Source organism: Lepidochelys kempii, chromosome 5, assembly GCF_965140265.1.
Source record: "Lepidochelys kempii isolate rLepKem1 chromosome 5, rLepKem1.hap2, whole genome shotgun sequence".
Taxonomy (NCBI): Eukaryota; Metazoa; Chordata; order Testudines; family Cheloniidae; genus Lepidochelys; species Lepidochelys kempii.
Genome location: NC_133260.1, coordinates 64,742,171 through 64,770,120, shown reverse-complemented (window position 1 = coordinate 64,770,120; position 27,950 = coordinate 64,742,171). Strand labels below are relative to the sequence as shown.

Genomic DNA, 27,950 nt, shown 5'->3' with positions numbered 1-27,950 from the left:
CATGACATTGACAGAGGAGTATTTATCCAGTTCCACACCGATGGGAAGTTGTCCAATCTTCAGTGCTTCTGTGCTCATGCAAAAGTACCAGATTTACTCAAAAAGGAGCACTGAATATTCAAATACATTAAATGTGGGGTATGGGTCTATTTTCATATTGCAAGTTTTCATTTAAATACACCTGCCTCAAAATGGGTCAAAATTCCAGTTTGTTAAATTAGTTTTGCTTTAAGCTTTTAAATAAATATAATGAATAGAAATGGAAAGGATATTGTGTCTGTCTACATACCTCCGCAGGTAGCTGCATTCCAACAGTACAGCTGGTATCCCACAGTCCTCTTGTTTACCAGAAATGATCTCAATGCAGTTCTTGAGTTATAACAGTAAACCTTTTTGTTTGAACTATCCCAGTCTTCATTCTGTACCTTTTCCCATCAACATTTGTTATGGGTGGTTAAAACATTGTATAAACTTTTATCCACTTCGCTACAGTTGAACTCACTAACTGGAACCTAACAATCTACCCCAATTCTACAACAGGGCTTATGTGCTTAAGTGCTTTACTGAATCTAGACTTAAATCTTGATTAGTTGGTGAGACTGCAATATTGAAAATAATATTGAGTTATAGCTAGTGTGGGTAGCAGAGTTATTTTGAAGTTAACTAAAGCACATCATTTGCAACTAAAAAGGTTTCTCCTCTAAATATGCCAGGTTGAGTACAGAAGAATCCATCTTAACTAGAGCTATTAGAGAAATAATTGAATACTTCAGGGGATTGATAATGAGATATAAAGCCTTTCATGTCTAAGTCATCAGTTCAAATCAAGACCAGCTGGCAATGAAAAAGCTATTATCTGATGGCTGTTCGGGGTTATATCTTTGTGAACTGAATCTGGCTATCCCAGACTAGTTCTTTGTAGATTGGTTTGGCTTAGAGTCACTCACTCAGTTGATGATTTTTTAATGAGATTATAAATTTGGTTGATAAAGGTAATAGTGTTGATGTAGTGTACTTAGATTTCTGTAAGGCATTCGACTTGGCACTTCATGACATTTTGATTTAAAAAAAATTAGAATGATATAAAATTAATATGACTCACACTAACCATTTTCATGTGCTTTCAATAAATATCACTAGTAAATCTCCATATCACATTAAGATACCATAGCTATTCATATTGGCAGATTATTGTGGTGCAAGTCTTACCCCCACAGACCAATAATTACAACACAGAATAGACAGATTAGATTACCGGGTTCTGACAGAGTTACAAATATTAATTTTATGGCTGTCGATTACTCACAGTTAACTCACACGATTAACTACAAAAATTAATCACGATTAATTGCAGTTTTAATCGCATTGTTAAACAATAGAATACCAATTGAAATTCATTAAATATTTTTGGATGTTTTTTACATTTTTGTATATATTGATTTCAATTACAACACAGACTACAAAAGGTACACTGCTCACTTTATATTATTTTTTTATTACAACTAATGATAAAGAAAAGAAACAGTGTTTTTCAATTCACCACACACAAGTCCTGTAGTGTAATCTCTTTATTGTGAAAGTGCAATTTAAAAATGTAGTTTTCCTTTTTACATAACCGCACTCAAAAACTAAACAATGCAAAACTTTAGAGCCCACAAGTCCACTCAGTTCTACTTCTTGTTCAGCCAATTGCTAAGACAAACAAGTTTGTTTACATTTACAGGAGATACTGCTGCCCACTTCTTATTTACAAGATCCCCAGAAAAGTGAGAACAGGCGTTTGCATGGCACTTTTGTAGCAGGCACTGCAAGGTATTTACGTGCCATATATGCTAAACTTTGCATGCCCCTTCATGCTTTGGCTACTATTCCAGAGGACATGCTTCCATGCTGAGGACGCACTTCCATGCTGAGGACGCTTGTTTAAAAAAAAAATAATTAAATTTGTGACTGAACTCCTTGGGGGAGAATTGTATGTCTCTGGCTCTATTTTATCTGCATTCTGATATATATTTCATATTACAGTAGTCTTGGATGATGGCTCAGCACATGTTGTTCATTTTAAGAACACTTTCACTGCAGATTTGACAAAAGGGAAAGAAGGTACCAATGGGAGATTTCTAAAGATAGCTACAACACTCGACCCAAGTTTTAAGAATCAGAAATGCCTTCCAAAATCTGAGCGGGATTGTGGAGCATGCTTTCAGAAGTCTTAAAAGAGCAACGCTCCGATGCAGAAACTACAGAACCTGAACCATCAAAAAAAAACCAACCAACCAAAAAACAACCTTCTGCTGGTGGAATCTGACTCAGAAGATGAAAATGAACATGAGTCGGTCCGCACTGCTTTAGATTGTTATTGAGCAGAACCTGTCATCAGCATGGATGCATGTGCTCTGGAATGGTGGTTGAAGCATGAAGGGACATATGAATTTTCAGCTTATCTGGCATGTAAATATCTTGCAATGCCAGCTACAACAGTGCCATGAGAACACGTTATCACTTTCAGCTGACACTGTGAACAAGAAGTGGGCAGCATTATCTCCTTCAAATGTAAACAGGCCCTTTCGATGCTGATTCCCAGTTTACAATTACATTTCAAGATCTATCAGTTAGCCATCCTTTAATCTATGTAATGTGAGCCATATTAATTTTATATCATTCTAATTTTTTTAAAATCAAAATGTCATGAAGTGCCAAGTCAAACGCCTTACAGAAATCTAAGTACACTACATCAACACTATTACCTTTATCAACCAAACTTGTAATCTCATTAAAAACTCATCAACTGAGTTTCCATAAACCCATCTTTTTTCATAAACCCATGTTGATTGACATTAGTTATATGACCTTCCTTTAAACTCTTTACTTACTGAGTTCTATATCAGCCACTCCATTATCTTGGAATATTTTAAAGAAAGGATTACAGGATTAAATGAAGGCTTCTTGCTCTACCATTTTTGGGTGGCTTTGAATACCAAGGACCAGATCTTCGGCAGGTGGAAGTCAGAGTAGCTTCACTGATGTCAATGTAGCTATACTGACTTACATTAGCTGAGAAAGTGGCCCCTGGAGCCAGATTTTCCACTGTTACACCAGCTTTACGTCAGCGTGACTGCATTTGTTAGAGAAGCTAATGGAACAATTATCAGTCATAACTGGCTGACTAGAATGGCCATAACACTACCATATTTCTCAGGATCCTATCAAAGACAACTTTAAAACCTACATAAATGAAGTGTCATACAAATGTTAGGAATATTGTAAACATTTTATTGGTGCACTTAGGCAGTTTTAAATAATGTTTACATACAATAACTCACATTCATTTAGTCAAATATTTCAAACAAAAAAACCCAAAAGAAAACAAGAGGCAGTAGTTTGGCACAGAGCTTTTTCAAGATAGGGAAAGAAACTCAACTAAACTACACAAAATCTAGCCATACTACAGAATTCACACATACATAAGATGATGTTGTTTATATGGACTTAAAATATTACACTGGCAAAAATAAGTGAACGTATTCCAGATTGGTACAGAAAAGTATACAATACATATACACAAATAGGGAATTCAAATAAGCAGAAAATACCCTGTTTTAAAAGGGAATCTCCTTTCCAAATAGTTTTGAATTTTAGTGCACACCCCTCTGAATTTAGAGTATTTCTGTATGTACAAAGAGGTACAACAAATTGTTATAGTATTTATTGCAACAAACTAAGCATACCATAATATACACACTTTAAATACCCCCCCCCCCAACCCTGTTGATATATTGGCTTCTTATTCCTCCTGCATAACCTCCTCTTTCTGTTGATTTAAGATTAATTTCTCTCAATGAAAGGCACATACTTATCTGCAACAGAAGAAACAGAGGTGGTAATCTTTAAACATATACATTTTTAAACACCTTTAAAAACAAAAGAAATTAAAATATTTTTGCTCTGATTAAACCTGTCCAAAAACCCAATAACTTCTGGTACTGATAAAAGGAGTCTGCCTCATACATAAAATATCCTTCCATCGATCTGTTATACTGTATAATGATGGAATAGTGCATTTTGAAGGATGATTTCTCCATGCTAGGTTTATCTTTACAAAAAGAATAGTTTAAAGACTTAAGATTCTATAGTATGTACTGCAAAGTAAGTATTGTATTTAGGAACCAAGGATTTCTCAATCTGATTTCTTTTAAAACTAATATTGGGTTTCCACAATATTCAAATACACCAGGTCTGATCCCTTTCAATCCAAACATGTTCACTATTATGATCTACTGAAATGCCCTATTTCTAAGTAACAAAGGCTTTTGTGGTTTTTTCCCCTGATTCACAACTTCAGCAGTAAACTTCAAGGCTGGCTAACGTCAGGATGTTTCACCTGCCTAAAGTAGATGCTGCTTCTTGTAAATCTTGAAGAGGATACTTGAGGGCTATATTCTAACCTCTGGGACTTTTGCAAGTAATTTGAATGCCAACAAGTATTCTCTAATGCAGGTTGTCAGGTGTTTGTTTTACACGGTGTTTTGTTATTTTAGAGAACCAGTGTGGCAAGTCTTTCTGAAGAAGCAATTTATAGCTTTTTATCTTATCTTACAGAAGAGATAAAATACAAACACCTGTTTCTCCATGACATTTGTCTACAGCTATCCAAGTATCTACTTACAAGTATGTCAAATTGCAGTTCCAAATCATCCTGTACTAACTCTACTGGCTCAACCATTTGTTTCACGACACAGTTCCAAATTGCCCTCCTTGTTTATAAAGCCCACGATAGACAAACTCCAGCCGACCTCACATATCTTTTCTTTAGTCCCCTTCTACCTAGCACCAGACTCCCCATGGTTATTTCACACGAATTTGACATAGTGCAAGCACATAAACCTTTGTAGCTCCTCCCAGCTAGAAAAACCTGTATGCAATCTTAGCCTCAGAAACACCATTTATTTTCAAAAAGTTATTCTTCCGTATTTCTCTTGCTCACTTCCATTTTTTAAATTTTAAAATTAGGCAACTACTTCACTCCAAATTGTTTTTGAATAGTTAACAGATACTATACAAATTGAAATCATATGTCAGTCACTAGATTCTTGCAATATTGAAGTACACCTACATACATTATAGCCAGTCATCCTTAAATAGGAAATTGTTTTTGTGTTACAATTTTAATTTCACTGTAGCATGTAGTAATTTGTTTTTACCTAAACAATAAAAAAATAAATGAAACAGTCTGTAGAACAGAAAAGGGTTTATCAGTTTTAAAAATTAAAAAAAAAAAAAAAGGTTTTCCTGTATAATCTGGGTTGGAGTTGCAGCAGATTTCTATGATAAAGATTTTGTGCACATCAACACCACCAATGATAAAAAAAAAACCTTTGGAAGTAAAATTATACCAGTCAGCCAGATGTTCAGATGCACTAGGTGCCTTCTCTACAGGCAACTGCAAGATTCTCCTCCATCCCTAAATCAACTCTCTAGGCCTTTAAATCCTTACCTGTCATTCCTTTAAGAATAATACAGATCCCGATAATCATTAAAACATACTGGTTGAAAAGTGATGAGTTTCAAAAGATTTAATTACACCAGTGCTTGCCATGAACCTACCAAAAGTCCAACCAGAGTCAACACGCTCCTAATCATGAAGATGTACTTTTTAAGCATCCTACACCCAGGTTTCAAATTTCTGCACTAATCCTCCAAACAATGCCACTGAGCAGCAATACTCCGTAAATACTGTGTGTAAATGGGAATGTTAACTTAGCAGCAACTGTTTGAAATGTTATTCTCTACAGGTAACTCAAATGGACTACCTGAACAAGCAATGGAGGAAAACACTGGAAGACAAAAAAAGGGGGGGGTGGGGTGGGAGGGAAGAAAGAGGGGTCCTAATAAGCTGCTGAATCAACCTCTTGCAAAGGCTGAGAGTTTCTCTACAAGATTAAATAAATTGTGCAATATGAGAGAATGTAGCAAGCCTCTGATTTACATAGATTTTCAAGATTAATTTCTTCTTATATTATGGACTGGATGAAATTGGAAGCCCCTGGAAGCCATTTGCCCTAGCTTTTCATCCTGAGATGGTGGCTCAAGACACTTGAATAATGAATTAGGACTTTGTAGCTCTCTTTCCTTTGCAAGACACAAAAAAGAACAAGTTCAATTCTCTGCAACACTTTTACCTTAATATTTCTTAAATATGAATGTTTAGCAGGCTATTCTCTTCTGGAGACATTTATGCTATGTCTGTGCTGTGTACATAGTACAACTATAATTTTCTAAATTGGTTAACTGAAACTCTAGGTAAGTGATACTCAGACTGAGGCTTGTGAGCCGCAAGTGGCTCTTTAATGTGCTAAAAAAAATGCCAGAGACACATAATATTAAAACAATGTTTGATTTAATTATTAACCAATTTAAGTTATTAACCAATCAGGATCCTTTTCTATGTTATTAACCAAGTATAGTTGATAAAATAATAACACTTGGTCAGTCATTGTGCTGTGAGAATAATATAGATAGAGAGAAGTAAATGAAACAATTCACACTACCATGGCTCTTTTGGGGAATGTTGATAGCTAATTTGGCTCTTAAGTCTGAGTATCACTGCTCTCTGTTAACTTAAGTTTGGTTAGTTTGTCCAGAGTTACTCTGTCTCAAATCACTATTCTTGCAGAACTCAGATTCTGCAAGCTAGTAAACTGTTGAGGTTTCAGTCTTGTGGAGTACAGCAACTCTACAGAGCAAATATTAAGCTGCAGTCTCCTCTTATAAAAGTGGAAGCAAACACAAGTGATTTTCAAAACAGAGCATGAGCATATCATCACCATGCTAGTATATTATACAGCAAGTATAGGATGGGTCAAAATCCCTTAATCCACGTAATAATAAGAATAAGAATATTTAAAAAGACTGAAGACAGACAAAACTGAAAAGAAATTTTGCTTTGGGCTTTGCAAGAACACCATTAGTAACACATGAAAACAGATTTTTAAAAATAAAATGCTTTTCTATCTAGGTTCTGATACTGTTCCCATCACTGTGGCACCTAAAGCACCTCAAACTGATTTCTTAGTGTGTATCACTTTCCATTGCATTGCTAGTATGGTGCTATAATCACTTTTACCATGGAGAAGTCACATTTCGTTAAATTTTCTTATAAAAACGCCATCTCAAAGTAGTAGTGTGAATTTTACAATGGATAGCCTCTTCGTATCTAACAACTGCGTCAAGGAACAACTGTTATTCTCAGGTCCAGTACATGGTTGGTTCCCATAACCACCACTATTTTCTTTAGTTTTCTTAGAGTCAGAACAAAAAATGTCTGGTTCTATTTTCTGACTGAAGCATCTTATTAGAATCTTCAGCAGCAAGATGTGTTCCTTATTTACATTAATAGCTGCCAGAATGTATAGCGATATAAGCAGATAAATTAAATGTGGGTAACAGCTGTCATTCTAAAGACTACAAAATGTTTTTCAAATGAGCAATTTTAATTTATTTATTTATTTTATAATTTAATAGTTTATCATCTCTGAACTGTTGGAAGGAAGGTTCCAGTTTCTAGCCACTGCATTGGCAACCTAAGTTCCAGAGGTATATTTTGAAGGGGAACAAATACGATTTACTGAATATCTCATTAAAACTGACTAGATCTTTGGTACGATCCCATTCAGATTTAATCAACTGTCAAATTTGTCCCTTTGGGTTTTATTCTGTACAGCAATATATTTAGCCCTCAGGCCGCTAAGGATGCCCATATACACCCTTTACATCACACCTTTTTGGCTGGCAAAATGGAAAAACGAAGGCAGTCTTGATTTTCCAACACACTTGTGTCAGCAGTTCTCTTCCCCGTTTCCTCCTCATTTATTCTGTCAAGGGAGAAAGATACACTGCTCTACTGCAGATACTGCAATCTGCTTTGCACACTTAGATTGAGGTACTTCATGACAGGTTGCATAGCTAAGAGGATTTGTGGCAATTTAACTGCTTTTAATGAAGATGCTTTGCTGAAGACCACCGAAGTATATTATGTGAGAATCTCAGAAATGCCTAAGTCTAGAGAGAAATGATAGGAATACTATGCAAAATTAGATACCGTAGTATTAATTAGCTATCATATAATGGAATAATTTCCGAAATATAAACATACTGGTTTAGAAGACTTATGGTCTAAGTATTAACACTGGGCAATTTGATCCATAAAGACAGAAAAATATATGGAGCAGTCATAAAAATAGAGGCCTTTCTAAAGTCATAGCAGCAAAATAAATACATAAAAAATACTGAATAGTTACAATGACTTTGAAACCAACCTAATAACTATCAAAAAGACAAGAAGAGAAAAGGTTTTTTTAAAAAATAGGGCACAGAAGATGCTCTCTCTTAGTGCACAGTAAGCTTCAAGCTATGGATTTGATTTCTGGCATATTTGCAGAATGTGAATTAAGTTTAGAGAATGACATACAAAGGTAGAAAGTGGGATAGTGAGAACATCTGTTACATACACTGCAGTGTCAAAATATAGAAAATCTAATATAATCTGCAAAAGTTTTTTAAGAGGAAAAAAATTAGACTGAGTCATATTATATTCTGCCAAAACAAAGAAAAATATATACAGGAAAGAGATGTGTATCTGTACTTTTGTTTTCCAAATGTAGCTCCTCCATGTGACAGATTGGAGTGGTCTACTGCATTAAATTCTACAAACAGTAATCTGCCTCACCACTAAGTGAGAGACAAGGTGGGTGAGGTAATATCTTTTAATGGACCTACTTCTGTTTGTGAGAGAGACAAGTTTTTCAACTTACACAGAGTTCTTCTCTATATGTTGAGCTTAGTATTTTAAAAACTGTCTTATACCAGCTACACATTCCTTTTAGATCAGATACTCCAATTCTCAGCAGGTGAGATAACATTTAATCTCTGTATGAAGTGAACTTGAAAGCATCTCAGATTCCTCCTTGCTTTACACAAGACTCATTTACAGGAGTACAAAGTAACTTTACAGCCACAGATGCCAAGAATGGGTATTTGTATCTACATTTCTAAGCAGAGCTTAGACTCCTTGTACACTTTGTGAAAGACCCAGACCAGTGGGGTACAGGAGTCTGCTAGAAGGCAAATATACTGGCCACTGGATGAATAGTTTTCTGTTCCTTGAGTGACCAGAGCAAGGGCTGTGCTAGAGCAATCAGGAACCTGCTAGAACCAATTAAGACAGGCAAGCTAATTCAGACACCTGGAGCCAATTAAGAACATACTAGAATCAATTATGACAGACTAATCAGGACACCTGGTTTAAAAAGGACCTCCCACCAGTTCGTGGAGCACGTGCAAGGAGCAGGGAGCGAGAAGGTATGCTGACGGAGGATTGAGGAGTACAAGTGTGATCAGGCTTCAGGAGGAAGATCCTGTGGTGAGGATAAAGAAGGTGCTGAGGGGAGGCCATAGAGAAGTAGTTCAGGGAGTTGTAGCTGTCACACAGCTGATACAGGAGACAGACAGGGGCTATCCACAGGGCTCTGGGCTGGAACCCGGTATAGAGGGCGGGCCCGGGTTCCCCCAACTCCTGATCGGACACAGGAGGAGTTGACCTGGTCTGTGAGCAACACCAGAAGGGAAGGTCTAATTTGGAAAGGGATCTGGCCTGTCCCTGACCCACTACGTGGGGCAACAGAGACTGTGGAGATTGGCCAGCATGGGGGAAATGGAGAACAGTGATGAGGTTAGTTCAGTGTATGGCAGGTTTGAGGCTCTAGCAGAAGTGGCTAAATGGAGGGCTGCTGTGAACCTCTGAGGTGAGCAAATCACCCAAAAAGTGCAGGACCCACCAAGGTAGAGGAGGAACTTTGTCACAACTTGAAAAAAATTAAGTCATGCCAACTTGTTGGCATTTATTGGAAAGCCTATTAAAGTACCTGCCCTATCTCTAGCTACAAGGAGGGAAAATAAAGTCTTCACATAACCCCGAGCACTAGATTTAGGCACAGAATTGTGAACCACACATTTTTTCTACATAGAAGTGAGGAAGATTGTGGCACAAACACCCAAAGGCAACAACATTAGATTTTTAATAATTGTGCCATTTTCCCATGGTATCTACCCTGATGAATTTTCAGTTAGGAACAGTTAGGTTCTTAAATATAGACTGAAGTGCCTATGTTTAGCATCTATAATGCACATTGAAGCCAAGACTGTAGATGTACACAACTTCTGAAAACTAAGCCACTTTAAAGAGTCCCTAAATTTAGGCTCACATTTGTTGCATTTACGTGGTCCACCAGACTTTCTGAAAATCTGAATATAAGCTGAGAGTCCAGATAAAGTAACCATATGCAAAAGCCACTGACCACATGTAAAATTGTAATTTGTCACTTTGCTGAACAAGTGTGATGCTCCTCGCCTAACTACTTCATTTGAAAATTAGTATGTACAATAAATGCTTTGCTTTTGAATATGTAGTGAAGTTGCTTGACCCCCATCATTCCTCCATCCTATAAGAGTGCACTGAACTTCTAAACACTAACCTTCGAGGATGATTGGCATCAAACAATGTTGTATCATCATCATCGTCATCTTGTTCTAATGGCGTCAATTCCATATTTTCTATGTTGGTGTCCAAAACTCCATACCTTCGGGTCTTTTTGTTTCTTTTTCTGAGGCTGAAATACAACGTTTTTAAAGTTTTAATCTTTAAATTGCTGAAATAGAAAGTTATAACTGTGAGATTACTGTATTAAAGAGAACAGTTTTAGTTCTTTAAATTATAGATCTGTATTTAAATTCTTCATATTTGCACATTTAATATATGCTAATCATTTAAAATATTTTCTTTATCTCAATAGAGTAAAAGTAAAATATCAAAGATTAACATTCCCCTGAGAGCCAAGTTTTCAAAACAGGAAGCCTAAAATACCACAAATATGTATAAAATTTTTGTGAATAATTACTTTAACAGTGGATCCAAGATAGGTAGTTGCAAACCCACATGTTTGAGTCACCTATCTACCTATGTGCAAATACCATCCATGATTTGCAGTAATTTCAGGGCAGGTCTACACTACGGCAGGGATCGACGCTCTGAGATTTATCTATCGGCGGTCGATTTAGCGGGTTTAAAGACCTGCCAAATCGACTGCAGATCACTCTCCAGTCGACCCCTGTACTCTACCCCAACGAGAACAGTAAGGTAAGTCTCCTGTCAACCCCCCCATGGCGTACATCCCGTGATAACTTGACCTAAGGTATGTCGACTCCAGCTACGTTATTCATACTGTGGTAGCGTAGACATAGCTATACATACAAATGTAGGTACGCAATTAAGAATGGACCTCTGGTTCTGAAAACTCTCTGGTCAAACTGGAAAATCCTGTTAACCTTTATGTCACATGCTGTACACTTCTATACTGAAGAATAGATGCACAATGCAGAGACAAGATATCTGACCAAAAAAGGGTCTAATGGAATTGTATCTTAAAAAAAAAAAAAGCAAAATGAGCAGAACTATGGATGCTGTAGTGTTTTCACTCACTATCTGCAACTAGACTAAGTAGTAAACACTACAACTCTTATTAGGCAACTATTTGTTACTGAGCCAAACTGTTACTAAGCCAAATGCCAGACAAAAGCACGTAGCTGAACATCTGCAAAGTATACCAATCAATCTTTATAGAAATAAGGGCTCATGATCACATACTTTATATCAATGGCATTGTCAAGGTTCCTTCCCCACTCTGAACTCTAGGCTAGAGATGTGGGGACCTGCATGAAAAACGTCCTGAGCTCATTTTTACCAGCTTAGGTTAAAACTTCCCCAGGGTACAAACTATTTTACCTTTTGTCCCTGGACTTTATTGCTGCCACCACCAAGCCTCTAACAAATATAACAGGGAAACAACCCACTTGGAAACATCTTTCCCCCAAAAAATTCCTGGGGAAGGCTTGATAAAAATCCTCACTAATCTGTATAGGTGAACACAGACCCAAACCCTTGGATCTTAAGAACGAGGAAAAAGCAATCAGGTTCTTAAAAGAAGAATTTTAATTGAAGAAAAAGTGAAAGAATCACCTCTGGAAAATCAGGATGGTAAATACCTTACAGGGTAATCAGATTCAAAATGTAGAGAATCCCTCTAGGCTAAACCTTAAGTCACAAAAAGACACAAACAGGAATATACATTCCATGCAGCACAGATTATTTGATCAGCCATTTAAACAAAACAGAATCTAATGCATATCTAACTGGATTGCTTACTAACTCTTTACAGGAGTTCTGACCTGCATTCCTGCTCTGGTCCCAGCAAAAAACACACACACACAGAACCCTTTGTTTCCCCCCCACACCCTCCAGCTTTGAAAGTATCTAGTCTCCTCATTGGTCATTTTGGTCAGGTGCCAGCGAGGCTGTTTTAGCTTCTTAACCGTTTACAGGTGAAAAGGTTTCTCCTCTGGCCAGGAGGGATTTAAAGGTGTTTACCATTCCCTTTATATTTATGACAGGCAACATTTACACACCTGCACATTCAGATTATGCCACTGTTTTCATTACAAGTCTCTTTTTCTAGGAGTTTAGCACATTATGGTAAACATACATTCCAGACTGAAACTTTATACATGTAATAAAACAAATAAACTGTTCAGTCAAAGTTAATGTTGATGGATGGCAAGACGACACGACTGTCCATGAAGACCACTGGTCCCATATCCAGGAAACAGGATCCTACCTCTGAACACCAACACCTGCTACTTGGGTATTTGCTCTTTTTGTTTGTCTGTCATACTCAGCCCTACATCTCTGCTTTAAAGGAGGACTTTCAGTATTTAGGAGGAGCAACAGGCAACAAGGCTTGTAGAGTACAGATTTTGAGGCACTAGCACAGATGGGAAAAAAGAAATTAAGTCGGTTATATTGAAATAAAGTCAAGAAAGTGAAAAGACTTATGCCTATCATCATGTCAAAATAGTTGCTGTTTTGATCCTTCTCTCACATCACCCATTTAGGCTGTGGTCCTGCAAAAGTTTACACGTGCCTAATTGCAGTGTATATAGGCTCATTCAACTTAGGGGGATCACTCATCTACCTACTTGAAGTTCCCCCTAGCAGAAGTCTTTGCAGGATTGGGGGACGTTCAACAGTGATCTCTTTGGAACATGGTATACATCTCTAGTATTCTGTGAGATGCTAGATTCATAAATAATAATGCTGCAAAAATTGCAATTTTTGAAGGCTTTCTATTTTTAACTCCACTAATGACTTCCTTTAAAAGAAATTTGATAGGCATTTAGTCCTCATTGTTACATATTGTCCCCCTTTCCAGAAAGTGCCAAGTAAGTGGGTAGAAAGAGTTATAGAACACAAAGATCAACATGTGATCAGAGATAAAGAAAATTGTGCCTCTCAAATCCATTATTAGTATCTGCAGTAGCACCTATAAGCCCCAGGCACACACACAAACGGCTCTTCTTCTGACGAGCTTACAAATTAGTCTAATGGAATTCTTTGAGAAGGTCTATAAAACAATGGATAAAGGAGAAGTGGTTGATACAATGTATTTGTACTTTTAAAATGCCCCCAACAAAGTCCCTCCTAAAAGTCTATTAGGGAAACTAACTATTCATGTATATCCACAGATATAAATCGGATATTTGCAAAGCTGCAGGGCTCTACCAGGAATCTCAGTGGCAAAAGCAGCAGCAGCATGTTGGGCCACCACTCACAGGAGCCAGAGCCTCGTGCAGGCAGCTCCTCCAGCGTGGCTGTACCACCCCAAGCCCTGCCCACTGGGGTGAGCACCAAACTGATGGGCAGCTGTCCCTGGTCACACTAGTGTGTGCAAGCAGCTCACACACTCCCAGACAAGAGTCCCTTCCATGCAGTGGTGTTTCTCTCTCTTGTCCAGCGGTGTGTGAGCCGCTTGAATGGTCACTATTAGGAGATGAAATTCAGTCTTAATAGACGCTAGGTGATACATACTGGAAGGAAAAAAATGAAGTACTCATGCACATTGTTGGGTTGCAAGTTAGCTGTCATCACTCGGGTGGGGGTGGGTCGGTGGTGGTGGGGAAACCAGGATAAAATCCTGGCTTCACTGAAGTTAACAACAAAACACTCACTGATTTAATGGAGCCAAGATTTTACCTCTGGACATTACTGTGGATAGTGCAATATACACCACTGATCAAATAACTAAGCAAGATGATAAAATTATAAAAGAATGGGATAGAAAAAGGATACTAAAAATGTTATATTATGTAAGTAAATGGACCTCATCTTTAATACCATGATTAGCTCTGATCACCCTGCTTCAAAGTAGATACAACAGAAGTAGAAGGGGACCAAATATTAGTGACAAATGATTAGATATATGGAAAGATTGACATACAAAGCACTGAAAATACTGGGACTGTTAAGCTTAGAGAGGAGCTAAAAGAGAGGACATGACAGAAGTATATAACAATGAATGGCATACAGGAAGTAAATTGGGAGTTTCTATTTACCCTTTTAAAATACAAGTTCGCATCCCATGTAAAGACAAATTTAAAAACTGAAATGGTTGTTTGTCTGTTTTAAAAAAAGCCATAATGTATATTCAGCCTATGGAAGTCAACATCCCAAGATACTGGGGCCGACAGAGTACAAGAAAGGATTAGACTTCACATGGGTGACAACAAGTTCTATAGTTACATGAGGTGTTTTTTTTTTTTTTTTAATCTTAACCACTTGAAGAGCAACATGTCAGTATCACACATTAAAGAGTTTAAGCTATTAGCCTAGTACTCTTTTGTTAGCAGAGACATACCTTGTTCAAACAATTAGATAGCTTGGACAATAGTTTTACTCCCTCTCTCACCCCGTCCACTAAGTCAAGAGGCTGCAGCAGCAGAAACGGGCTCTGAAAAATCCTGATCCAGCTGGAGAGCATTCACTTGGGGTAGGAACTGAAGACAGCATGTTGATGGCAGGGCTGCAGCAGTGGGACTGTTTCACTAACATAGCAACCCAGAACTGGGTGGGCACAAAGGTGGCTTCAGATCCCCTTAGTCCCATTCTCTCCAGACAGCAAATTCTATACTGCAGTTAAAAGGAGCAGCACAGAATCTCACCTCTTGGATTAATTCAGATTATCCATTTTTCCATTCAGGTAAAAAAGGAGTAACAGTCCTAACAGCTAGATATTTATTACTACTCATCAATACATGTAAGCTCCATTGTCAAAGTAAATAAAATCACTAAAGCCAGTGCGTTAAAAATTTTTAAGAGGAGAGTGAAAGTACTTTACACTTCAGTGTATGAATCATATTTCACATAACTTCTTGGTAAAAGGACAGGGATACCTTGCTGTGATTGAGCAAAGCTGAACAGGTCTTTACAGTTCACTTCAGCTAGTATTTTTTCTAGGACTGGATACCTTCTGATCACAGATTTAACTAAATACCTTAGATGAGTACAATTAATGTACCTGGTTTTTCAAATGCATATACCAAGTGCTTTTACAAACAAACAAAAAAAACACCTACAATCTGGAGGTCAAGAAATTAAAAATTAAGGCAGCACCTAACCCCCCCACCCAAAAGCACACACACAATATGAACTTTGCCCTTTTATCCATAGCACTCTGTGCTCTCTCACTAGAAGACAAGTATGTTCTTGACAATTATTACAGTTAGATAACATGTTAAGTGCCAAAAAAAACAGGCTAGTTTAGCCAGAAATCTTGCTACTAGAGGCCTCAAATCCCATACACATCATTAAAAATAATCAGTCATACAGAGAACTAGAAGTAGACTCCGCTACCCCAAGGCTCTGCTTTTCCTCATTCCCATCAGAGGAGAAGTCATACACCAGATAATGAATTCAGGAGGATTGAGATTTTTTGTTGTTTTATTTTTTTAATGTAAGATTCTAACTTAGAGCAACATTTAGGGGAAGGACATTTGGGGGAAGTTAGTCACTTTTCTTGTGGCTACCCTGGTATAACATTGTAAAGTCTGCCTCTTCAGCTATTGGCCAGAAGCGTCAGAGACACAGAGTCTGACCTACAATCATGCCAGAACCCCACAGCACTGCAGGAAAAAGTCATATGAAAAGTTTATCTAAGAAAGAGAACCAGAGGTACCTCTAAATAGAGAGCAAGAAACTTCAATATGTGCAACTCTGGACTTCTCCTCTTCTCAGCAGGATTTACAAATCTGTTACCCCCTTTTACAACATTAGAAGAAGATGCTCAGGCCAGGAGACAGGGCTAAGCAGACCTCAGAACCTTAGAAATGAAAAAGGATTAGTTCAAGTGAACATTGTTCTGGAGGAGGGGCATGGAACCAAGTAGTTTTCATATAAACACTTCTCAGATGGTTGAGAATTAATGACTGACAGAAAACTGACTCTGCACTCTAGAACAACCCCTATGGAAGAACACCGTGCACATATATGTTTAAACTATAGGATCAAAGCCCATCAGAACCTGAGTGGGCTTTATGAGCAGCCTTCCCGCAGTCTGATGGATCTGTTACCCTTCTTGTCCCTTGCTGAAATCAGATCCATTTATCTGGTTTTAGAGAATAATTCTTTTTAAGAACTGAATTAAATGGCTCTAAATATTCTCAGAACTAGAACCTTCTGCCATTTACCCCTTCTTCCCTGGATAAGGAGGGAAATCCAAGAAATGTATTTGTTAACAAGGCTAGGACAAAAAGAGGTTTCATTAGTGTTGATAAGTAAGGCCCTAACAAATTCACGGCCATGAAAAACGCATCACAGACCATGAAATATGGTCTCCCCTGTGAAGTACTTTTACCCTATAATACACCAATTTCATAGGGGAGACCAGCGTTTCTCAAGCTGGGGGTCGCAACCCAAATGGGGGGTCACAAGGTTATTATAGGGGGATTGTACTGCCACCCTTACTTCTGCGCTGCCTACAGAACTGGGTGGCCAGAGAGTAGGCACCCAACTCTGAAGGCAGCATCCCTCCAGCAGCACAGAAGTAAGCGTGTAAGCAATACCATATTATGCCATCCTTACTCTGCACTGCTGCTGGAGGTGGTGCTGCCTTCAGAGCTGAGCTTCCAGCCAGCAGCCACCACTTTCTGGCCACCCAGCTCTGAAGGCAGCACCACACCAGCAGCAGCGCAGAAGTAAGAGTGGAAATACTGCGACCCCACCACACAGACGCTAACCTTGCAGCTCCCCCTCTCCCTTTCCCTCCTCCCTCGCTTTTGGGTCAGGACCTCTACGGTTACAACACCGTGAAATTTCAGATATAAATATCTGAAATCATGAAATTTACAATTTTTAAAATCCTATTACCATGAAATTTACCAAAATGGACCGTGAATTTGGTAGGGCCCGCTTCCAGGAAGATTATCTGCAGCATCCTTTCTTAAATGGGACAGACTGTTGGGCTGCTATAGTCTGAGCTATAGCATTTCCCCATCCAGTTTTATTTATGCTGTGTAAATAAAATAGATTGTAGTTTTGTCTGTGTGAGACACAAATCCTGGTATGACGACAATTACAGATATGCAATGCATAACATACTGATTCTGCACAGTGGACTGATATTCCCTAGTACCCTGTACCTTGTGTAGTCATTTACATATGGGCAAAATGGGTGTAACACTTTACTATTCCAGCTTTGTTGCATTTTACACTTCCTTTGCCCATGTGTAAATGACTACCCTTGATGCAGAGCAACAGGTAATTAAATCTACGGAGGTGAATTTGAAGTTTGCCTTCTGTAAACACCATACTTCAGGAACACCAATTGCTTCCTAGCCCTAGAAGTCAGAGTAAACTGGTAACTAACTTGTATAGAAGTCAGTTCTGTCTGATGAGCAGTCCTGAAATAGCTTTCTACTGGAAATGAAATATTTTTCGGTATATACCCAACACAGAACAACACATACTGCCCCACTTCATTAATTTTCATTTTAAGACTATCATTTTAGATAATCTGGAGAGCTGCTTATTAAGATGACTTACAGGATGCAGCGTGCGAATCCCAGCTTGAGGAGACACTTACGTTAGTTCTCATCAAACTAGCATGCTAAAAATAGTAGTGTAGCCACAGTAGCACCACATCCAAGGTAGACAGGCAGTGGGGAGCACTGGGAAGGGCTAACCACCCCAAGTACATACCCAGGGGGTACATATTCAGGTGCCCAGCCTGAGCTGCTGACCATGCTATTGAAGCTGCACAACTATTATTAGCATGCTATCTTGATGAAGCTAGCACAAGTATGTCTCCTAGAGCTGGGAATCACACCTCAGCTTCAAGTTCAGACATGCCCACAGGCTGAAGATATTTGATAGCTATAGGTTAGATGATATAGATTCACCACATACCTCTTTTAAAGTGAAACTCTGAACAGGATAACAATCTTTAGTTATGCTCCTTACAAGTAGTAAAATAACTACTATATTTCCCACAAGTTACGTAAGTGCATCATTTAAATGTTTGGTGATCATCCATAAGGGAAAACAGCAGTTTAACGGTCTTGTAAAATAACTCAGTTTAAAGCAACTTATATGCAATACAGTTTAATGTTCCAACAGAACACACTACAAAGTATTAACTACAGCTAATTCGAATTCTTCACTAACGCATATTTTTAACTAAATTGAATACTTAACTGTGCAGAAAAATTCAATTTACATCAAAAAAGCTGTCATCTTAATTAAAAAACCCTATTCTATAAAAAAAAAAAGTTATTCCTCGAAAGTGAGCAGGATCTCTCTTCCATGAAGGGCATTCATGAGGTGCAGATTTTATACCCTTGAGAGAAATTTAATAATCACCCTTCAAAAGGGATTTTAAATAATTTAAAATGAATTTTCTAGGAAACTAAGTCCACGATAAGTAGTTTAATACTGACATACATTTTGCATGTTCTGTTCTGTTTTACTCAGTATGCCAAATTAAGCATTGCACACTGAAAACATCTAAAAAAATAAGAATCAAAAGCTCTACTTATTTCATTTGCTAAAATTTTATTTCCTCACCAACTTTAGAAAACCTATTTTAAGCACTAGGAGAGTTTTTATTTTCCTTACAAATAGGACCAAAATTCCCATGAGAATCAGTAATTCTTCCTCTTCACCAGTAAACGAACCACAAAAGCTTGCCCACTACTGGTTGTCCTATGGCACCGCATTTGTATGGGTTTTTTTTTTGTCTGATTCCTTTGATGAAAGATATCAGGGTTAACAGCTAGGGAGCAGACGGATCTGTTACATGGTAGACGACATTAGAAGGGGCCTAATATGAGAACTAGTTCTCTTAAGGAAATTAAAAAAAAAATAAAAAAATTAAGAGCCAGCAACAGCTTTAAACCCTTGTATTTATTAAAATGACTCTGATGATATCAGATGATTAATTTTTATTATTGCTTGAAATGGTTACTGCAAATGCTCACTGAACAGTAGTTTAGTTTTATGGCAAGTGTAAGGCTAGTCACCTAACTAATGAGGTTGCTGTGTAAAATGCTGTAAGAGCTAGTAATTCTGCCCTATTTATTTGTGTCAAGTAGGCAAACATCAGTCTCTTCACCACTACTGAGTGGGATTTTCTTTTTTTAAATAAAAACCAGACACTTTAAAATTTGGCTAAGAATATGTAGATATTACACCTTCCATAGCTTATCCCTGAATTAAGGGTCTACCACGCCTCTCTTCAGAAAAGCTTATGAAAAATGGCAAACAAACTTGGTAACACCGAGGAAGTCATCTTCTAAGACAGGCTTTTAGTTAAAGTGTGAGGGTTGAATCAAAAAGTTTATTTTCCAGATTATTAGGGAAGTAACTCAGGGACATGCAAGTTACAACATTTGTAATTCTAAATACCGTCAAAAGCCACCTACAGCCATACATAGGTGCTCTTTTAGTCTTCTTGTGTATAAATCAAAAAAGTCAAAATAGATAATATAACTAAGTTGGTAGGGAACTGGAATGAAAGTCAGGTCACCTGGGTTCTATTATTCCTGACTCTGCCACTGACCTGCTGTGACTTCAGGCCTCAGTTCCCTCACCTGTAACAAGGACAGTTATACCTATCCACCAGCATAAAGTAGTTTGAGATCTACAGCAGACAGACATTAAACAAACCAATTATATTTTACTGTAATTTTGGCAAATATTGCTGTAGCTAAAATGCCAGAAGGAAGATGTTTGGAGAGACTTTGGAGAAGGCCATTGGGGAAAATGTGTGTGGGAGGGGGAAAAAGTGTGTTTTCAGGTCTACAGCAGTGAAGGAGAGTGTGGCATCTGTGTAGTTACACCAATGTAGCAGGAAAAGTGAGCCCCTAATGTATATTCACTGCAATGATATGGTTTACCTTGGCTTCCAGCCAGAGAATGCAGCACCAATGCAAGTCAGACACTTTTTACATTGGTGCAGAACCCTCCTGTGTAGACAATGCCTCAGTTCTCAGGAATTCCAGAGAGGATTAATAGGAAGTTTTGGGGTTATAAAAGGAAAAAAAATAAAATAAAAAAAAAATGGATCAAGCAGAGGAGACTGAGAATTAAAACTGGTTTGGTCAGACCTTGAGAACCTTGGCATGGATGCATTTTCTGCATCCCCAAAACCACTACCATAATTAACGAACGACTTATCAAGCTATGACCACAACAAACTGATATTTAATTACTTTGCAGGAATATGTTGCCACTCACCATCTATCATTTTTACTCTAGCCAAACAGCCAGTAAAAAAACAAACACAAATCTAGACAGCTCCCTACTACACAAAGGACAGCAAAAGAATAAGTTTCAGTCTAATAATGGTAGTCAGAAGAAACAAAGGACTATAAACAGTGCTAGAGCGGAAGCCTTTCAGGAATATGACGACTATCTTTTTGGATGGAAATGCTGAAAGGCATAATAAGCAATTTTACCATCCATGAATCTACAATATATAGCATCATTCCTTCACTTTGGAGGTCTGTTTCTGTTACAGGAACAAGCATTACAACCTATGTACTGTTGCCAGAATTGCTAGTGATGGTAGAGCAGCTCTCAGAAAAAAGAGACTCCATCTTTAAAGGGCATTCTCAAAAGCATCACCCTCAGAGGAAGCAAGGTTAACCATGGGTCTGATGATGGAATAAGAAGAGTAGTCTGGTCCCTACAATGAGGTGGTTCACTTGTATTGCATGAATTCCATGTTTCTGGAATTGTTTAAAAGAGTAATATGAGGAGGTTACAATCAAAATTAATAAATTAAGAATAAAATCCCTCTCAATGTTACATTTTTACTGTACCATCTTTTACAGCACTTCACTATTTTCAGTAATTTGTATTTATGATCCAAACACAACCCTCACTGCAGTGAATAATAATGACCCATAATAAGCTCTCAGATCTAGAGAAGAGCAAACTAGAATCTACACATAGAAGTGGACACACACTATTCAAGATTAACAGCAATGCATTTTTTTTTAATAGGACTTAAGGGCACGTTTGCTGTTGTACATTCAATTACCATAAAACTAGCTTTAATCAGAATGGCAAGAGGGGTACTGGTGAGTTTACTCTTGGCAGCTATTGTTTGGAAGAACATTTTTATTTTTTAAATCAGGCATCGTATCTTTTGCAGATCAAGTCCACTTTCACAATGAGTCACCAATAGAGGGTAAAAAGACTAATAAGTCAAATTATCTTTCATTACCTCACAGACAGTACTTTGAAGCAGTTAAGCAGCCTTGACTAGGCAGCCTTTATTAAACTTCATCAAATGCTTGCAAACTGAAGTGTTTTATTGAAAAACTCCAAACATATCAAGAGCTGGTGGAAGATACCATTTTATTTATTAGAGCTGAGTGAATTTTTTAAGATTAATAGTTTATCTGTGGAAAAATGAAGTTTCAGGTTGACCAAAAGTATTCATGAATGTGACTCAAATTCACTGAATAGTACCAGCCAGTTTTCTTTTCCAGCCTAGAGAGTCACAAGGCAAGTTAGGTGATATTCACAAAACCATCAAAGAAGGTGGAGGCATTGCCACCTCTATATTCCTTATAGCACCAGGATTAGCTACCTGCAATACAGGAAACTTCGGTTCAAGTCCCCATTCTTCCTGATTCACAACAAAATTTTGAACTTGGGTCTCCCACATTGCAGGTAATGACCCTAACAACTGAACTATAGTGTATTTGGGGGTGGGTCATAATCTGTCTGGTTGAAGCTATGCCATGTTGGATAAATAATAAAATATTCAATGGAGCAGAGACTGAAACCAAGGTGACCAACCCTCTACCCCCCAGGATGAGTACTCTAACCACCAGGCTAATACAGAGTCATTCTGTATGAGTATTTACAATAAGTGGAACAGCTTGAATAGAGAGCTCCACCCCAGAATACCCTAGAGTCTACCGGTTATTGCATTCACCTGCAATGTGGGAGACCCAAGCTGAAAAATTTGTTGTGCATCAGGAGGAATGGGGACTTGAATGCAAGTCCCCCACATCCCAGGTGAGTCCTCTAACTACAAGGCTATGGGGTATAACTGCAGCAACACCAACACCAGTTTTGTGAATGACATTTCCAAAATTTGCTTTGCTCTTAATTAAAAAATAAAAAAAACAGTTAAAAATAGTGGAAAATAAAACTTGTCATTTGACCAAAACCTAATTTTCTTCCATGTTTTTTCTTGCACAGAAAAACAAAACAAAAAAATCATTTTAGGTCAATGCAAGATGATTTTTGTTTGTTTTTGGTTTGCTGGTCAAAAGAAAAACAAACAGCAACACACACACCAAAAAAACAACCACGAAACAAACAAAAACCCCACCAAATTCCCCTTCCTCACCTCAGTGATTATTCGCACAACTCTACTTATTATACACTCAAGTGAATGAGATGCCAGGGGCCCTCAATCCCACTTACTTTAATGGATCCAAGGGGAAAATGCTCAAGCTTGCATTCCAAAATGGCACATAAGGCCTCAGTCCTGCAAACGCACCAAGGTGGATTTGATTTAAATCACTAGTCAGGATGACTCAATTTAATCACGGATTTCTACGTAAAAGTGCATTCTTGTTGGTTGTTATAACCCTAATACATATTCTTCACAACTCAGAAACAGATGCACGTTTCATTTTTAGAAGGTACACACTATACATTTTTAAACAGTAATTTATTCTGAAAACTTATCAGATTAGTTTTATAGCTAAATCAGAAAATGAATAATTGTTTGATTATTTCATTTACCAAAGGTAATTGAAGCAGATGTTTATGAAGTCATTGGGAGTTGAACTATTTCCAATTGAACAGGTTAATCATTAATATTCGGAGGATTTTCTTGCCATTCTGTATTAGGAGGAGAACATCACCAGACAGATATTAAAATTGTTTTTTTTAAACAACGTGTGTATTCTGGATTTTTTTCTTCAACAGCAAACATATAACATTTTAACAAAACAAGCATATACATTTTTGAATTTAGTTAAATTCAAGTTTTTTAAAATCAGGTTTGATTTTGATAAAATTGTTTAACTACAATAGTTAAATGAAATATTAAAAAATATTAAATCTACTACAGTCAGCCAGGTCAATACAAGAAACTTAAAATATTGGCTTCTGCAGCTAAATCAGTCGTCTTCACCTTCATTTTCCTGTTTGTTCATAATCTGGAAAAGAAAAACAAGCTTTCCTGCTTTTTAAGGTCCCAAACGATTTCTCAGTTTGGAATGAATTAGTCCAAAGGAAGAAAATATTCTTTCTGCACCAGCAGAAGAAGCTACTGCTGTTAAAAGTGAGATCATGACTTCAACAGTGTCTGAATCCCAGCGCTTAAGTGACTTCCATCAGTTCACTGGTGTGACTTTCTTTAAAACATCATCATCAAACATATATTTCTTGAATGGTTCTTATTCCCAAACTGGGCGGTCTCTTTTAGGGCCCGCTGCCATTATAGGTTTTCCCTTCTAGTGAGAGAATGGTTTGGTAGATCTCAAATCAATGAAGGCTACACTCAGAAAGACCTCAAGACTTCTGGAATATGCTGCGCAAACAGTTTCACTTTGGTTTCTACTGCCTGTCCCTCCCTTCTCACATTTTTCTCCAGACTTCTTCTCCTTGTCCAGATCTATTCTGCCCCCAACAATCTTCTATTCCTTGAACTTTTTGAAACTTTGCACTTTTAGAGAGAGGTAAGGGATTGACTCTGTGTACACAAATGTGCAGAAGGATGGTAGGGTTGAGGTCTGTTATTTCTTACCTCTAGATATTATTTATTTTAAAACATTTTTGCTGTTAACAAGTATATTACCTCTGGAGGGACAAATCACAATTTGAGAACTGCAAAAGTAAGCATCTCTGATGGTATCTTCTAGACTGAGCACTGAGTCCTATTGGGTAGATAGAAAGATTAACCTAAATAATCTATACAGAAGCCCCTGGAACTCCATAAAATTGGGTCCCTAATCCATGAACTACTGAAACTCATTTACAAAACTTTTCTTGAACATTACATGATGTCTCATACTATTAGAATTTATAATCCCTATTCCATGATGAGATATCTTTCAGCTATAATGTATCTTAGGTTTTTTCCTCAAAAAACACTATAAAAAAAAAAACCCTATTTAAATAAATAAAAGACATTGATTTTTATTCACCCTGAAACACACACATACTTAACTAACAAAATCAGACTGATTATGCACATGCTTAAGGTTAAGCATGTGTCTGTTTACAGCATTGGAGCCTAATCCACAAATTGCCTTTATTCACGTGAAATAATCCTATTCAGCTCAATGAGGTTACTCTCATAAGTAAGGACTTGTAATATTGGGCCCTGTAAATCTATCAATCTATTTGTTTAATTTGCTCCGAGTGATATATTAACCACTGTAACAGTTTGGCAAATTTCCAGATATCAATCTAACAATATCCCTCTAAACATCCATGGATAAAGAGTGATATTCTTCAGAAAAGAGATTCTTTATACCAAAAGCAGAGTCTTGGATAACCAAAGATAGAATCTTTAAAATACAATTTTCTTTCCACTGTTCATGCTGTTTACTTTTGAATTTTTCTAATCTAAAAAAATGAAATTAGCCCAGTCAGATTCCAGTCTTTAGCTTGGAGGTTCTTAGTGTAGTCATGCAATTTTTTTTTGGAGCACAAACTGCAGGGGAAGGTTTATTTAATAATAATAATAATAAAAAATCATGGCAAGAGTTTCTATTGGTTCAGTTTTGCAAGTGGAGATTTGCTTGGAAACAGATCTTCGTTCCTTAGATACTGATCTGCACATTCCTCCATCTGATGAATTGATAACACATAATTGTGTACATTGGCTTCTTAAAATCTCTTAAAAGTGAATGTCCTTGATCACGACTGGTGCAAAACTGACTATAATGAAGGCTAAAGTTCTTGAATTATGGGCAATGACAATACGGGCACCAATACAATGGCTAGCTCCTGTCATGAAAGATTCTCTGGGAGTGAAAGGTAATCTGTCAGTCCTTTTCACTAAGGGAACTGGAAATGGACCAATATTCACCACGAATTTGACCCTTATTTCATATGCTGTAGGCTAGCCAATCATACTTCAGAAGATAATGATTGTTCACTACCAAAGTAGGTCAAATTTAAACCTGCAACCTTGACATGAAATCACGTATATCCTCTACCACTCCAAGAGCCATCTATTCTGCCAGGAGCGCCAGTGTTACGTAGTTTTCATGCTACACATGTAACTTTGACCTTGAAACCCTTCATCTTTGCTAGCATGTGCATTTATTCTACAGCATGATCTGCAAGATGTTGGTTTAGAAATTTGTTTACCAGAAGTGATGAAAGAAGGTTTCTTAAATTCAGCATTAAAAAGTGAGGCTGTAATATAAAACTATCACTCATGTGCCAGTTTTATTCATACGTGACAGAACATGCAGTGCATAACATTAAGAAACTTTTACCCACATTAGGACAGTGAACATCTATTCTGTAATCTAACTTTGTTTCCACTTATAAAGCCTTTGCTTTTTGAAGTTATTTTTCGGTTGGATACAATGCATGAATTGTCCACATGCATTGTTCAAGGTGCTATGGTGATGGGCTCTATTATAAGAGCCTATACAGGTAGGTGAAGACCATCTTAGCTCAAGAAGGGGTTGGAAGAATTGTATATTGCCTTTTTCAATGGCTGATTTTACACTAAGGTCAACAGAAGTGTATGTATTTGGTTTAAGGCAGCATTATGATCCTTCTGGGTTGTCCAAAACCAGTTTTGCACTTTCATTTTTTCTCTTATGGAAGAAGGATTTATTTAAAATACATGACTTGCTGGTTGGTACAAGGATATTAGAGGCAAGGTGGGAGAGGTATGACCTTTTATTGGACCAACTTCTTGCTATTATCTATTAGTAAATAGGTTTCAGAGTAGCAGCCGTGTTAGTCTGTATTCGCAAAAAGAAAAGGAGTACTTGTGGCACCTTAGATGCATCTGATGAAGTGAACTGTAGCTCACGAAAGCTTATGCTCAAATAAATTTGTTAGTCTCTAAGGTGCCACAAGTACTCCTTTTCTTTTTATTAGTAAATATTAATCCTTCTAGTCCTTTCGTTCTGTATATTTGATTCATTTATCTATCAACTATTCTTCAGAATCTTTATAATATTAACTAAGACTAAGTGGAATTCTAAGGCCCAGAACACTGACCGACAAGTAACCCTACTCAGGAATTTTATGCGTTAGGCTGTATTTAATAATTCATAGCATCTTCAGGTCTATAAAACTCCAGATATTCTAGCAAACCCTCTCCCCGTTGTTAAAATATAGCCTTACATAAGCATATATAAAGGCTTGGAAAACTAATAAGGGATGATTGTTACAGCAGATGTTTTGTGTTGGGGAATCAAAACAGAAGAATGATCATGGGATAAGAAGGACCCACTGAGAGATACTATCTTGAATTGTTGGGCCTCTCAGCTGTAAAATAATTATGCCTTCACATATAAATCAGGTAAACCGAGAGTGTATAGAAATGACATCAGAACATATATTTCTTTGGCAAAAACCCTGTATGACGAAACTGGTAGGAGAAGTTAGTTGGGGAATGAAACTGCACATCCCTCCAGATACAGTGAAGAAGAGAGAGAGACAGAGACACCTTAGATCTGACAACAGAGTGGTAATGTATCTTTTCATTCTGTATTCTATATAGTGCTGTACTAATCTCTGACTGATAATCATTGATTAAATAATTCCAATCAAGACTATTTTTCAACAATCTTGAGTTGTCACTAACTCAGACATGCAACATTCTGCTGGTGAAAGAGACAAGCTTTTGGGTTTACACAGAATTCTTCTTCAGGTCTGAAAAGATACTCAGTGTCACACCTAATACAGGGTGGAACAGATTGTTTAGTATAAGGAATTAACATGTTATAAAAGACCATACAAGCTGAAGTGGGCAGTTAACATCTTTGCAGTTCTAGGGCAAAGGAGGGTTAGTGGGTTATAGATTGTTCTAACTAAGCCATAAAACCAGTGTCTTTGAGGCTATGTCTACACTACAGTTTGTGTTGGCAAAATTTGTCACTTGGGTGGAATATTCACACCCTCTCTGAGCAACATAAATTAAACTGACATTAGCATTCATGTGAGAGCGTCTCCTGCCAACATCACTTATGCCGCTTGCAGAGGTGGGTTTTTTATGCCCATAGGAGAGTTCTCTCTCCCGTCGGCATAGAGCATCTTCACCTAATGCGCTGCAGGGCGCAGCTGTATCGGTACCTGTATCAAAAGAACTGCTTCATTAAGGAAAAAAACTGCAATTGCACACCACTAGTTATCAAACACCTTATGGTGGAAACCATATGGGGTATCATTAAACAATTACAATCTGTGCTTGACAGGGGCCACATCCTGAAAGAAATCTTTCCCAAACTCCCTCTTCTGGCCTCCAAACACCCCCCAACTTCTGCATATTCATTAACAGAAG

The 27,950-nt window shown here is 37.5% G+C and overlaps 1 protein-coding gene across 2 annotated transcripts in view; it reads right to left on the bottom strand.

The window, feature by feature from the left end:
- Positions 1–3,252: 3,252 nt before the first annotated feature.
- The window catches only part of FAM174A (family with sequence similarity 174 member A), a 32,195-nt gene continuing 7,497 nt past the window's right edge, over positions 3,253–27,950 (bottom strand). The window contains exons 2-4 of one of the 2 annotated variants that reach the window (XM_073344592.1): positions 12,726–12,872; positions 10,530–10,664; positions 3,253–3,857 (exon numbers count right to left, since the gene is read on the bottom strand). In XM_073344592.1, the coding sequence (XP_073200693.1) occupies positions 3,854–3,857; positions 10,530–10,664; positions 12,726–12,872 (286 nt within the window). In that variant the 3' untranslated portion in view covers positions 3,253–3,853. The remainder of the gene's footprint in view (positions 3,858–10,529; positions 10,665–12,725; positions 12,873–27,950) is intronic. The other variant, XM_073344593.1, reaches the window with a different exon arrangement.